The sequence below is a fragment of the Mesoplodon densirostris genome, chromosome 1, assembly GCF_025265405.1.
Source record: "Mesoplodon densirostris isolate mMesDen1 chromosome 1, mMesDen1 primary haplotype, whole genome shotgun sequence".
Lineage (NCBI taxonomy): Eukaryota > Metazoa > Chordata > Mammalia > Artiodactyla > Ziphiidae > Mesoplodon > Mesoplodon densirostris.
Genome location: NC_082661.1, coordinates 51,278,599 through 51,293,205, shown reverse-complemented (window position 1 = coordinate 51,293,205; position 14,607 = coordinate 51,278,599). Strand labels below are relative to the sequence as shown.

General features: G+C 39.7%; 2 protein-coding genes across 4 annotated transcripts in view; one reads left to right on the top strand and one right to left on the bottom strand.

Moving 5' to 3' along the window:
• The window catches only part of BMPR1A (bone morphogenetic protein receptor type 1A), a 147,259-nt gene that overhangs the window by 86,747 nt on the left and 45,905 nt on the right, over positions 1-14,607 (top strand). For all 3 annotated transcript variants that reach the window (XM_060103272.1, XM_060103254.1, XM_060103263.1), the window contains one exon: positions 72-186. The gene's annotated coding sequence lies outside the window, so the exon portion shown is untranslated. The remainder of the gene's footprint in view (positions 1-71; positions 187-14,607) is intronic.
• On the bottom strand, positions 7,481-7,744 carry LOC132488092 (ATP synthase subunit f, mitochondrial-like). Its single transcript, XM_060096070.1, has one exon. It carries the CDS (start codon positions 7,742-7,744, stop codon positions 7,481-7,483), a length of 264 nt encoding a protein of 87 aa, XP_059952053.1.

Here is a 14,607-nt window from a genome sequence, read left to right as displayed (position 1 = left end):
TCTTCTATATGTGTTATTCTGACAAATAAACATTCTTTCAGTCTTGAATATGTTCCTTTTTTTCTAAACAGATTTATGAAAATATGCATCAGTTTAATACTGTCTTGGAATTCATGAGATGGAAGCATAGGTCAAAGCTGTTTGGAGAAAATTGGAAGTACAGTTTTATCTAGCCACATCTCTGAGGTAAGAAAAAGACTTTTAAGAAAATAATTAGAATAATATGAAAATTCTCATTTCTTAACAATTGAAAATAGTCCTTCTGTATTACCACTGCAGCTTTATGTTAGCTTCTTTATTCTTTAATCACCTTCCTTATGAGTTCATAAGTATCAATAGTTATAACATATTTTTCTCTCCTTATAAATGTTGAACCTTTTCACGAGTAAAAAGTATTTATTACTAATACAACTTTAATTGTAGAAAATAAGCATTAAATGATGTATGTAATAATTTCTTACCTCTGATGATGACAAAACAGGTTAGAATGGAAGATTATATTAAAATGAATGTTTACATTATTCTGAAACTTTCACATATTTAGAATTTAGGATAAAATTGTTACTTTGAATAATATATCTTTGGAGGTAGAATTTATTCAAAGAAGTGGGAACTGCAGTAACATCAGGGACAGGGGAGAAGAAGCCATTCTAAGACAATACATACAGAGAAATCAAGTTCATTATTTTCAAATCCATGGAGACACAGATTATCAGGTAAAAGGTTTAATCCTTCAGGGATCTGTACTTTAAAAAATAAAAACCGGAACATACACCTTTGTGAAGTGGTCTCTACTTTTTCCTCTTTAAACAGTAGGTTCTGCTTCCTTAGAGCATTCATTCATCATCCTTCTTTCCCTTCCAAGCTGGTCTATTTGTTCTTTTGAGAAATATTCATGACTTTCTAATTGTCTTTTTTTAGGTTTCATACTCTTTAATCACTGTAGTAGTTGCCATTTTTCCTTTCATGAAATGCTGTTGGCTTCTATGACCCTGTGCTCTTCTAGTTCTACTTCTTTAATTACTCCTTCAAAATTTTTTTTTCTCCTCCTATTATTTCTTTAATTAAAGAATAGTTGTCCTCCTGTGATTAAATAATGACCGTCCCTAAGGTTTTATATTTGAAATTCTTGTTTTTCTTTTTTATGTCTTTCCTAATCTCTTGATTTCAGCAATTACCTCTAAAATGATCTCTCTCAACCTCATATCTCTGCTGTGACACTTTTCTAAGCTTTGACACATATTTTCAACTGCTTGCTTCACACTCAGTGTTCCCACTTCTATTACTGGACCTTTTTGTCACCCACGCTCAAAGTCTCAGTGCCAAATCTGGTTCTTCATCTTTTCCTTCCTACTCTTAGTAAGAGATCAGTCCTATCAGTTTTACCTCTATAATATATCATGAATGTTTTCATCATCTCTTTTCTAATCCCCTCGTCATCATCCAAGTTTAAGTCCTTATATCACATTTCACCTGAAATATTGCAGGACTTTTCCCACTTTGTGCCTCTCCTCACTCTCTTTTCCATCTGTATGTTGCTACCAGCTTAAATTTTCTCAAAGGTAATTCTGCATGTACTGTCAGTAGCTCTTTGTTAGCCTACCAAAGTAAGAACAAACTCCTCTAGTAATAAAGTCTCTCAACAGTGTAGCATTAAGTGAGTGACAGCTTTCCCTGCATCCATCCATTTCTTTCTCCCTTTAAACACTTATTAAACACCTACTCTACTGCAGGCAGTGTGTTAGGTGCCGAGAATATGCAACATTCGGTAAAATGAGTTCCTTACTTTACTCTCAAAGAATAATCCGTTTAGAGATGAGTATACAAAGAGTTAATGCGAGTGCAACTTGAAAGGTGCTATATGAAATTGGAAAAGTGTATTGGTATCATCTAGAAAGGCTCCACCAACATTGTTAGAGGCGAGAACTGTCAGGGAGGCTTCACATAGGGAATGGCATTTGAGTAGAGTCTTAAAGGATAAGTAGAAGATTGCTGAGTGTAATTTGGAGGCAGTAGAATTTCATGCATAGAGCCCAGTGTAAGCAGGGGAAACTTGAAATGTATAGAATGTGCAAAAGACAGAAGAAATCATTTTGTATGGTTTGAATTCAGGACGTGAGAGAAGGTTTGAGGGACAAGGCTGGAAGAGAGCTTGTTTGTGAAGAACTCTGGATGCCATGATAAGGAGTTTAGACTTCATTTTGAGAGTAGATGGCAGTCTTTGAAAAATTTTAACAGAGGTATTTTGGATCATAATCGTGTTTTGTTACAATTAACATAACAGTGATGTGAATGATAGTTTGGAAGGGGGAGATACCAAAAGCAGAGAGACAATTAGGATACTCTTAATTGTTGCAAGCAAGAAATAATGAGAATCTTGATTAAGGTAGGGATCAGCTTACCTGAAATTATGAAAAACTTTAAGCATTGATTATTTAGCAAATGTTTAATTTTCTTCTTCTATACCCCTTGCATGTATGATACTCTTCAGCCGATGATTTGAAATTGTCCTGTGTTTTTTCTCCCTTCTGCTCATATTATTTTTTCTCTAGGCGTGTGTTTTTCCCTCTTTATCTAGTTTAAGGCCCCAGAGCACTTATTTTTGTCCTTCAGAATATTACTTTTTTGGGTCCCTCTTAAATTATGTAACAACAAGTCACAAAGGAGGAATCAGAAAATAAAGAACATGGTCCCCAACCTCTGCTTATAGTCATATCAGTAAAGTATGTATATAAGTAATACAAGTAATGATAACCAGCATCACCAGGTGAAAGTGATAAATGTCAAAGGAGTCATTTATTACTTCCAGTCAGAGTTCTGTAGCACTGAGAAGCACAGATAGAACATAGAAGAGGTTATTTGATCTGGGCTTTGAAAGATGAGTAGAATTTGGTAGGTAAAGAAAGAGTTAAAAGATGTTTCTGGAAAAGCTGATTGATAGAAAATGAATATTTCCATAGGAGTGTAGAAGAGGTCTTGGAGAGGGTAGGAAATATGACATAGAGAAAACTATATTTTAGGGGAATTACTCTAGCAGTGATGTATGAACAAACATCATTAGAGAAATGGAGTGAGGAGTCAGGGAGCTTGGAAGGCTGTAGGAGTAGTTAGGCATGAGGTAATCAGAATTCAGTCAGAGTGGTGACAGTGGAAATAGAAAAGAAGGACTAAATGGAGTAAGGTATGTTGTGAAGGAAGAAGGGACACTGATTTGTGACTAGATGTTGAAATGATGATGCCCACATTTTTATCTGGGGAGCAGGGATAATATTGGGCATTGTTAATAGCAAACATAAGTAATTCTTCAAATCTAGTTAAATCCGAGTTTTCTAAGTTTAAAGAAACACTAAAATTGATGTTCTGCTGTATTGTTGGTCTCCTCATTTGTTTACATACAACAGATATTTTTGCACATTGTTTTTCAAGCCTTAGCATACTGAAAAGGAGGTATTGTGAAAAAAGCAAAGTACTGTCTCTTTAGAAGCGTAGTTTTTAGAGAAATAAATACTATTCTCATGTTTATCTCTTTCGTTATTATTTTAAATGCTATATAAGATGTAGTAAAATTTAAGAATGTTTAAAGTATTTCTACAGGTATAATTCTGACACTTACTGAAAGATGGTATCTCATTTAATAGAATTTTTGCTAAATGAATGGAGACCTGTGAAGACCCTCATTAAGCAGAATTTGATGGTTCCGCTTTAACAAATAGACATTAGTATGATAATGTCCTTAGAGAAATACCTTATAGTGAGGTAATATTACCTTATAATATAAAACTAACTACTTTTAATGCTTTTATTAAAGTTCTTTTCAACTCTTAATTGATGATTGATTTAGGGCTTTGCCATATTCAGAAATATTTCAACACTGTATGTTGAAAATAAAGTAGTCACTATTTGTTTTGTAATTACGCATTGTGTAAAATTGGAAAACATTATTGAGGAAGGAAACATCACATTAAGAAAAGGCTTTACGATTAAACTATATTTTCAAGTTATTTCCTCTCTAACATAAATTTGGTTAAGCTCTCAAATTAATTAATATTTGTACTATATATATTGTGTATGTACGTGTGTGTGTGTGTGTATATATATATATATATATATATATATATATATATATATATATATATATTTTAAGATCTCCTCTATCATTCTTTTTTTTTTTTTTTTTTTTTTTTTTTTTTGCGGTACTCGGGCGTCTCACTGTTGTGGCCTCTCCCGCTGCGGAGCACAGGCTCCGGACGCGCAGGCTCAGCGGCCATGGCTCACGGGCCCAGCCGCTCCGCGGCATGTGGGATCTTCCTGGATCGGGGCATGAACCTCTGTCCCCTGCATCGGCAGGCGGACTCTCAACCACTGCGCCACCAGGGAAGCCCTCCTCTATCATTCTTATCTCAGAATAGTCACAACAGTGTTTCCCAAAGTGTTGAGTGTGTATCACTGGTAGTATTCAGAATGATTTTAGGTGGCACACAGATGAATCTGTAAACTTTTCCAGTTATATATTTATTTTGATAACCTATTCGTGACAAGTAATATTTAACATAGTGACAATTATGTTCACCTTTATTTTCTCTCTGTTTTGAATTCTGGTTCAGAAATTAGAGTTAATCATACCTTCAATTTATGGCAGTAAAATTACTCTCTTTGTTCTCTATGAGGCCCTTGAGTTGATATATTTTATTTTGTCTTCTTTATTCTTGACTTCCACTCCCATTTTCTTTTCCTTCCGCCATAGGAAACCATTCTAATTTGTTTGCTCTATATCTTTGAATGAATGTATCTTTATAAAACAAAGTGTTGTTGGTGTGTATGTGTTTAATTGACTTAATTAGGCTTTGCTACAGATATTCTGCCCTTTTTTTTTTGCTGTACGCGGGCCTCTCACTGCTGTGGCCTCTCCCGTTGCGGAGCACAGGCTCCGGACACACAGGCTCCGCGGCCATGGCTCGCGGGCCCAGCCGCTCCGCGGCATGTGGGATCTTCCGGGATCGGGGCACGAACCCGTGTCCCCTGCATCAGCAGGCGGACTCTCAACCACTGCGCCACCAGGGAAGCCCTATTCTGCCCTTTTTTTTCCCCACTATTTTATTTAGCATCAGAAAGTTATATCTCTTCATGTTGCTGTGTACATTCTTACTTGTTGCTTCTAACTTATGTTTAGTTTCCCATAATGTACTGCACTACATTCTTCTACTTAGAGGCAACACACTCTTCTTAAAAGCACAGGCAGTGGAGCACAGTTGTTCAGTTTGAGTTCTAACTGCACCACATCTTAGTTTGGGTTTCTTTGAAAGTAGAACCTGAGAAAGGGACTTATGGCTTGGGTAGTTTATTTGGGAGATGATCTAAAGAAGCAGAAATGAGAGAATGGGAAAAGTAAGAGAGAAGAAAGTAAAGTTACATAAAATTTGTTCATGAGCTAGTTATCACTGTGAGCAACTGGGATTCAATTTCCTTGGGTACCTTCTGAATGCACCTCAGCATTGTCCCACCAAAGGATGGACAGGAACGTGGGACATTTATCCACTGACTTTCATCTTTTGTTAATTGAGGGTGGCTCCTGGAGCTCCAACTCTAGCACTTGTGTAGTTGTGCCTATATACTGCTGAGCAGTCGTCTTTGGGTTTGGAGGAAGCTCTGAGGAACAAAACAGAGCAGTGCCTTGGCTCACACTTGATGTCAGATGCTGTTGGACAGTGCATAGATCTGTCCACTGCAGCTGTAATGAGGAAAGGTAGGCTGAGCACTGCAAGTGTCTGCCACCCCTTTTATTACGCTGATTACCTCGTGTTCTGTTAAGTCCACTCTGTCACTGACCCTTCAGAGTGGTGGCTGGTTGTAATTGCTCAAAGCAGTCTCTAAAACAGGAGGGTTAGGGGAACATGCTGTAGTCCCTCTATTGCAGCTGGTCCTGAGGCCGTAATTGATCCTGTAATCTGTGGGATAGTGGTGCTGTCCATGGGGTATATTGTGGGCGGGAAAGGCAAACCCACATCTGGAGTCAGTGTCAGTTCTGCACCTGCATGTGTTAGTTGGCATTCCACAGCAGCAGTAATTAAGTCACCTTCACGAGAAGGAAACCATGCTGCTGGGCCTTTGTAAAGCCTTCCTTTCTGTCACTAGGGCTCCTCCATTCACAGCCCTATTGCTTAAGCATTGAGGTGGTCGAGAGCAGAAGCTGGCTGATGTCCACTGACAAGTCACTCCATCTGTAGTTGGGATGCAGTTAAATGCACCTTCCCTCTTGGTGCTTTGTGGTGGGCATTAACATAAGACATAAAAGATTGGCACTTTGTGCTGACTCCCACAGAACCATCGACATGCCTCTTCTCCAAATTCTTTGTCTTATTTTCCAGTTTTGCCCCTTCTATCCCCTAACCAGTCAGCCATACCATTTGCCACTCCCCAGGAGTCCATGTTTTCCCTTGTCTGGTCACTTCTCCCTGCACCGTACCCACTGAGAGAATTTCTACCTCATCATTGTCTTTCAGAGCCATCCAAATAGGGCTGTAGAGCAGTAGTAATCCATTTTTTATTTGTTTCTGTTAACCAGGCCCCAGGTGTTGTTTTTTTTTTTTTTTTTTTGTCATTGGCCACCAGTATAAAGTCATTGGTGTGAGCAGAAGTAAAGATACCAATATGGTAGAGGTAGGTGACATGAAGTTCTAGGCCACCTCTTGTAGTTTACTGGTGCCTTCTGGACCTGCCTAGGCCCTATTACATCACACAGTGGATTGCTGCTGTGCCTAACCTTGTGACTTGGTGGATCATGATGGGTAGCTCTGGTCACTAAACCTTAATGTTTCATGGTTGGGAACTCTGCTAGGGCCCAATATCATGCCAGGAGCTACACTTTTCATGCAGTGTTGTAGAAGTTATGTGCTTGCTTCAGAAAATCTAGAGGGCTGTGCTGCAACTCTCCTACTGGAACTTGCCAGAGAATTGACATGGCGTCCGTTTACCACAGATGTCTCTAATACCTTTGCATCTGAGCATCAGGGCAGCTTGCACCAGAGCTTGATTTGCTGAGAACCTCTTCTCCTCTAGATCCTAATCAAAACTGGCAGCCTTCTGAGTCACCTAGTCTCTTCTTTTTTTTTTTTTGGTACGTGGGCCTCTCACTGTTGTGGCCTCTCCCATTGCGGAGCACAGGCTCCGGACGCACAGGCCCAGCGGCCATGGCTCACGGGCCCAGCCGCTTCGCGGCATGTGGGATCTTCCCAGACCGGGGCACGAACCCGTGTCCCCTGCATCGGCAGGCAGACTCTCAACCACTGTGCCACCAGGGAAGCCCTCTTCTTTTTTTTAATTAAAAAAAATTTTTTTAATGTACCAGTCATCTTTCATTGGGCATTAATTCTCAGTTAGGGTGTAATAGGATTCAGCAAAGATCAAGTTCTTCAGAGAGAGGTGCAGGGCAAAGATGGTCATGGTAAGGACTGCAGAGAGCACCCTTCACGCCGGGCCCTCATCAGCGGTTCTTGCGTAGCTGTTCATGTTTGAGTTCCTTGTAAGAAATGCAGTAGTTGAAAAGCACGTCAGCTTCCAGCACCATAGAAACCCCAAGGGTGCTCCCTTTGTTTATATTGACATACTTGTTGTCATACTGGTAGTAACCTCTTCGAAATGCTCTGATGGTGCCTTTGGGGGTGAAATCTTGCATCAGTATCCAGTTTGGCAGAGCCTTTATTTTGACATCCATGAGTTTCTTCTCCACTGGTACAACTAACACCATCTTGGTGTCTTGGATATTCACTGTCACCCAATCTTTTCTAATAGTTCCGTTTAACTAGAAGCCGCTGTTCTGATTTTCAGCTTAGCCTTCCCTCCGTTTGCTGAATTCCCTTTAAATGAATTGTATTTTTTTATGCCCATTCCGGGGCTTGGGTTCCGTAAGCACTCATTTAGTTCTGGCTATAGGCATCTATTATTCAGTGGCAAACCAATAGGCACGAAAGTCAGAGTTGTTTCTGTCCTGTGGACTGATAACAGAGGGGCCAACAAATTGTTGCCCATTTCTTGAAGCTCTGCGAGCAGTCCTCAGTGCTTCCAGGCACTCCCGACTGCAAGATCTGTTAGCAGTGTGGCAGATGAGAGTTGCTTCTACGTCTGCTGAGATCTGTTAGATGGAGCAGCCTTTTGAGGGTCCAGCATTGCAGTAACGCAGTTATAGCACCAGGCTTGAAGATGAGCTTCATCTTTCCTATTGGTCTCTCCTTGGACTCCATTGAAAATGTATTCCCACACCTACTGCCTTCTGTAGAGAAACCTAGAACTCATGGTCTCAGAAACATCCTACAGGCCTTGCCCTCAGGCTGTTTGGTTATTGTGCTGCTCCTGAAAGGGAGACAGAGAAAGTCTATTCCCATTCTCTTCAATTCAGACTGCCTCCTCATAACTCAGATATCTTTATTCTTTTCTTAATTTAAGTTTGGTGGGTATTCTCCTTGCTTACTTATTTGGATGCTTTTAGATTCCGGTGGTGGTTTGTGTTATTGCAACTGCATATGATACTGTAGGAAGAGCATGCCACAAGATTTCCAGTAGCACCTTTTCATAATATATATGGACATTTCAATTCCTGTCTTTATCCTCCATCCTAATACTTCTCTCCTGTTCTGCTATCTTATATTTTCAAGAGTTTCTTTCTGGGTGTCTCAGATAGAAATTCTCGTTTAACTTCTGAGCTCATCTACTTCCTACCTTTTCGTCCTTTCTTCCTTTCCTCCCTCCTTTCCTCCCTCCCGTCCATTTTTTTGTGGGTTAAGGGCTAGAGGAGGCTTAATTGTCTCTTTGCAGAACAATTTTTTTTAATTTTAAAAGGACTACATAAATGAGGCCTGAATAAGTTCTTGCATACAATTTTGACAGTATGCACCGAAGCCTAAAGCCCTCTTCACTACCCTCACCCCACTGCCCTCCTTACCACACGCCCCTCCACCCCATTTGCACCTCACCGACCTTTACAGGTTATTGATTTGGGGGATTTATTTTTATAAAATTATGCATAATGAGAATACTTGCCTCATAAAGTTAGTGTGAGGATTAAATGAGTTAGTACATGTCAAGTATGTATAACATGTTAGAGTTCTTACTTCATAGTATAAAAAACAGTATTATAAGAAAAAGCTAATAAACTTAGAGCAAAGATAATTCAAAATATGAAATAAGGCAGAAATATCTGGGGGGAAAGGGCTTTTGCATATACTTAGGTTCCCTGTTTCATGACTTGGATCTAAATTTCTTTTCTCTAACATCTAGAAATCACCAGAGGGGTGGTGATTTGGGGAGCAAAGTTATTGAGCTAGTACTTGGATTGTTGGGTTAGTAGTAGCTGGCTATAACTGTAAGGTTTGGAGATACATTTGTAGATGTTAGTATACTTACAAAGAACTATTAGAGTTTATTATGTGATTTTATAGTTGATTTAACTCCCCAGTTATGTTTACCTTAAGATATTAATATTATTTTTATTCATTTCATTCACCTATTGAACATTTATTGTTTTGCTTAGTAACATGCTAGAAAATAGAGGTTACAAGTGCCGCAAGATAAGTCCAAAAAATCACCTGACTAAATAAGCGTTATGAGAGGAGGGATCACGTCTGTTTCATTGACTGTTGTGTAAGTGTGATGCACATATCAAGTAATTAATAAATACTTTATGAATGAGTGTTAGTCAAGAGCTAAGGCGCGGGCCTCCCTGGTGGCGCAAGTGGTTAAGAGTCCGCCTGCCGATGCAGGGGATACGGGTTCGTGCCCCGGTCTGGGAGGATCCCATATGCCGCGGAGCGGCTGGGCCCGTGAGCCATGGCCGCTGGGCCTGCGCATCCGGAGCCTGTGCTCCGCAACGGGAGAGGCCACAACAGTGAGAGGCCCACATACCGCAAAAAAAAGAGAAAAAAAAAAAAAAAAGAGCTAAGGCGCAGCTATGGTTCATGTTCTGGGTACACTAGAAGTACAGAGATGGGCCGGCTCACTCAGCCTGCTATGTAGGGGTCAGGGATTGCTTACACAGATGATGCATAGATCAAGTCTGAAGAGTGAACTGTAGTTAACTTGGTGAGAAACAAAGGGAAGAACAAAAAGGATGTGCAAAGGATGGGAGTCTAAAAGAGATGCCTGTAAATATAGAGGCTTCAGTGATTTCAGTGTAGTTGAATCATGAGGAGTGAATGGGAAGATGGTGTTAGAAAGCCTGGTGGAGGCCAGATCATAACAATTCTTCTTATGTCTTGGTAATTCCATCCTATGAAATGAGAATATTTATAGATTTTTTTAAGCAGAGAGCATGACAAGGTCATTTAGTTTTAGAAGTTAGGTTTGGTTTAGAAGTTAGCATTTTATTAAAAGTGATCATGTACTAGGCTGTACAGCAAGTTCTTATACAGTTCAAATGATCTTATCAGCCATACTTTTTGTCAACATACACTTAAGTTAAAACTGAGTAACAAACAGTATATACAGGCACACATTTGGAAATTTTAAAACCTACCTCCGTAAATCCCACAGGTCAAAAATAAAATGATAGGGCTTCCCTGGTGGCGCAGTGGTTGACAGTCTGCCTGCTGATGCAGGGGACACGGGTTCGTGCCCCGGTCCGGGAAGATCCCACATGCTGTGGAGCAGCTGGGCCCGTGAGCCATGGCCGCTGAGCCTGCGCGTCCGGAGCCTGTGCTCCACAACGGGAGAGGCCACAGCAGTGAGTGGCCCGCGTACCGCAAAAAAAAAAAAATAATTAAAAAAATAAAATGATAATGCAAGTCAGAAAACACCTAGAACTAAACAATAAAGAAAATTAAGACTTAATAAATTTGTGTGACATGTTGAAGCCTTACATACTCATATTAAAAGATTAAAAATATTAATAAGATAAACACCTAATTTAAATTAGGAAAAGAACAACAGAATAAATTCAAGTGAAGTAAAATAGGTGATAAAAATAAAAGCTGACACTTGTAGAGCACTTGTTATATGTACCAAGCACTGTTCCATGTGCTTTACAAGGATTATCTCATTTAATCTTTGCAACAACCCTGTGAGATAGGTGCTCTTATTATTCCCACTTTACAGATGAGAAAACTGAGGCACAGAGAAAAACTTATCTACACTTCTAGTTAATAAGTGATAGAATTGGGGCTAATTGGAAAAGTTTGTTTTGTTTTGTTTTGTTTTGTTTTGTTAAGATACAATGGAGAGAGTTAACATAACCAAAAGTTGGTTTCTTGCAAAGGCTGATAAAATAGACAAACCATTTGAATAACTGATCAAGAAAAACCCAGAAAGCACAAGTAGTATTGGGAATGGAAAGGAGGACATAACTTCAGATATAGCAGAGATTTTTAAAAAAATAAGAGACCTTGAATAAGTTTATGCCTATACTTTTTTTTTTAATTTATTTATTTATGGCTGCATTGGGTCTTTGTTGCTGAGCGCAGCCTTTCTCTAGTTGTGGTGAGCGGGGGCTACTCTTTGTTGCGGTGCACGGGCTTCTCATTGCAGTGGCTTCTCTCCTTGCAGAGCATGGGCTCTAGGCATGCGGGCTTCAGTAGTTGCAGCATGCGGGCTCAGTAGTTGTGGCTCTCAAGCTCTAGAGCACAGGCTCAGTAGTTGTGGCGCACGGGCTTAGTTGCTCCGTGGCATGTGGCATCTCCCCAGACCAGGGCTTGAACCCGTGTCCCCTGCATTGGCAGGAGGATTCTTAACCACTGTGCCACCAGGGAACTCCTACATTTTACAATTTAAATAAAACAACAATTTTTAAAACGTGATAATAAAATTGATTAAGGTGAAATAAAAAACCTAGATATTTCTGTAATTATTAGAGAACTTTAATTTGTAGTGAAAGATCTACCTCCTCCCATATACTCACAGATAAGCCCTTGGCTCAGATGATTTTAAAGGTGAGTTCTGTCAAACTATTCAAGTGGTAGATATGTCCAGATATACAAAGACTGTTTGAGAGATTAGCAAAATAAGGAAAGTTCCTCAGCTTATTCTGTGTGAGTAGTATAACCTTGATACTGAAACCAGACATGGATAATATGAGAAAAAAATTATAGGTCAGTCTTTCTTATGAACATAGATGTAAAACCTAACAAAATTGTTAGCAAAACAAATTCAGTGGTGTATCTAAACGTGATCACGTCTACAGTACTGCAATACAGTTCTGACACTGCCTACCCACTGTTAGTGTCAGACTCCACAGTTTTAAGGGCACAGTCCCCAACAAGACTGCCCTCACTTGAGATGCCAGTTACAAGTTTGGAGGTCCCCAGGCTACTCACACTTCTGACTAACTGGCTACAAATCCAGGAGGATTCCCGTGACCACCCCCCACATTTGACAATTCATTTATATGACTCACAGAATTTAAGAAAGTGGTAGACTTATTTTTTTAAATAAATTTATTTATTTTCTTTATTTATTTTTGGCTGCGTTGGGTCTTTCTAGAGAAAGCTGCGTGCAGGTTTTCTCTAGTTGTCGTGAGCAGGAGCTACTCTCTTTTGCAGTACGCGGCCTTCTTGTTGCCATGGCTTCTCTTGTTGTGGAGCATGGGCTGTAGGCGCAGGCTCAGTAGTTGTGGCACGCGGGCTCAGTAGTTGTGGCTCATGGGCTCTAGAGCTCAGGCTCAGTAGTTGTGGAGCACGGGCTTAGCTGCTGCAAGGCATGTGGGATCTTCCTGGACCAGGGCTTGAACCGATGTCCCCTGCATTGGCAGATGGATTCTTAACCACTGTGCCACCAGGGAAGTCCAAGTGGTATACTTATGATGATAGTTTTATCAATATAAAGGATACAGATTGGGACGAGCCAAATGAAAGAGACACACAGGGTGAGGTCAAGGAGGCTTCCAAATGTGGAGCTTCCATTCCCTCTTCCCTTGGAATTGGGGTGTGTTGTCCTAGGAAGCTTATCTGAGACATGGTGTGCAGTTCTTATTGGAGTTTCATTATGTAGGCATGATTGAATAATTGGCCACTGTGACTGAACTCAATCTTCTGCCCTCCCTATCCATACTCCCTGGAGGCTGGGCTGGCTCCAAGCCCCAGCCCTCTTCTAATCACATCACTGGTCATTTTGGTGACCATCCCCCATCCTGAGTCATTCATTAGCATAAACTCAGGTGTGATCCATGAGGCTTGTGAATAACAAAGACACTTCTGTTACCCAGGAACCAGGCACAGAGACCAGACAAAATATTTATTTAACGATGACAAAACAGAATTTATCCCAGAAATCCAAGGATGTTAATGTGTTAGTTATTGTTGCTGCATAACAATTCATCCCAAAACGTAGGGACTTGAAATAATGAAAGCTTAACTTACAGGAATTCAGGAGCAATTTACTGGGTGGTTTTGATTCAGGATATTTTGTGAGATTGTAGTTTTGTCAACAGGGGCTACATTCATTTAAAAACTTGACTGGAGGAGAATCCGCTTCCAAGATGACACATTCTCATGGCCGTTGGCAGGAGGCCTCTGTTCCTCACTGTATGAGCCTCTCCACAGATTCCTTGAATATCCTAACACCATGGCAGCTGGGTTTCCCCAGAATAAATATCCAAGGAAGAGAGCAAGGAGAAAGCTGCATTACCTTTCAAGACGTAGTCTCAGAAGTCATACTTTGTCACTTTAACTTTATTCTGTTTGTTAGGAGGGAATCTCTCAGTCCGGCCCACTCTCAAAGTAATGAGGTTCCACCTCTTGAAAAGAGGAATATGAAAGAATTTGTGGACATATTTTAAAACTACCACAGATAGAGCTCTCAGGGACTTCCCTGGCGGTCCAGTGAGTAAGATTTTGCCTTCCAATGCAGGGGATGCGGGTTCGATCTCTGGTTGGGGAGCTAAGATCCCACATGCCTTGCAGCCAAAAAACCAAAACATAAAACAGGAGCAATATTGTAACAAATTCAATAAAGACTTTAAAAATGGTCCACATAAAAAAAAATCTTAAAAACAAAGAGAGCTCTTAATATGGATTATTACTAATTAATTTATACATTAACACATTGAAGGAGGAAGCCACTGTGATTATATCAATAGATAGAGAAAAAGCACGTGATGTAATTCAACCCCATTTATGATGAAAACTCTTATTAGCAAATGAAGAATAGAAGGGAACTGTAATGTGATGTGATAAAGAATATCATTAAATTTATAATTAATTTAGGAACAATTGATATACATGATCTTGAAGTTTTCTGTACATAATGTGGTATGTTTTTCCATGTGTTAAAGTTTATTCTGTATCCTTCAGCAGTATTTTAAAATTGTCCTTGTATCAGTGTTGTACACTTGGAAGTACAAAATGGTACAATCCCAGAGGGGTTACCAAAATATCTACCAAAAGTACCATTAGACCCAGAATCCCACTTCTAGAAATCTATCCTTCAGAATTATTTACCCAAACAACAATAACAAAAGCATCTATTCAAGTTTATTTATTGCAGCATTGCTTATAATACCAAAACCTAGGAACAACCTAAAATGTCTGTCAACATAAGAATGGATAAATACAGCTATAAAATAATCATAAAATGGAATACTACATAACAATGGAAATGAATTAAAAGGAACTATATGTATCTATGATG

Bases quoted from the DNA above. Each gene is read 5' to 3' on its own strand.
- LOC132488092 (XM_060096070.1), bottom strand. From the start codon at position 7,744: ATGGTGTTAGTTGTACCAGTGGAGAAGAAACTCATGGATGTCAAAATA.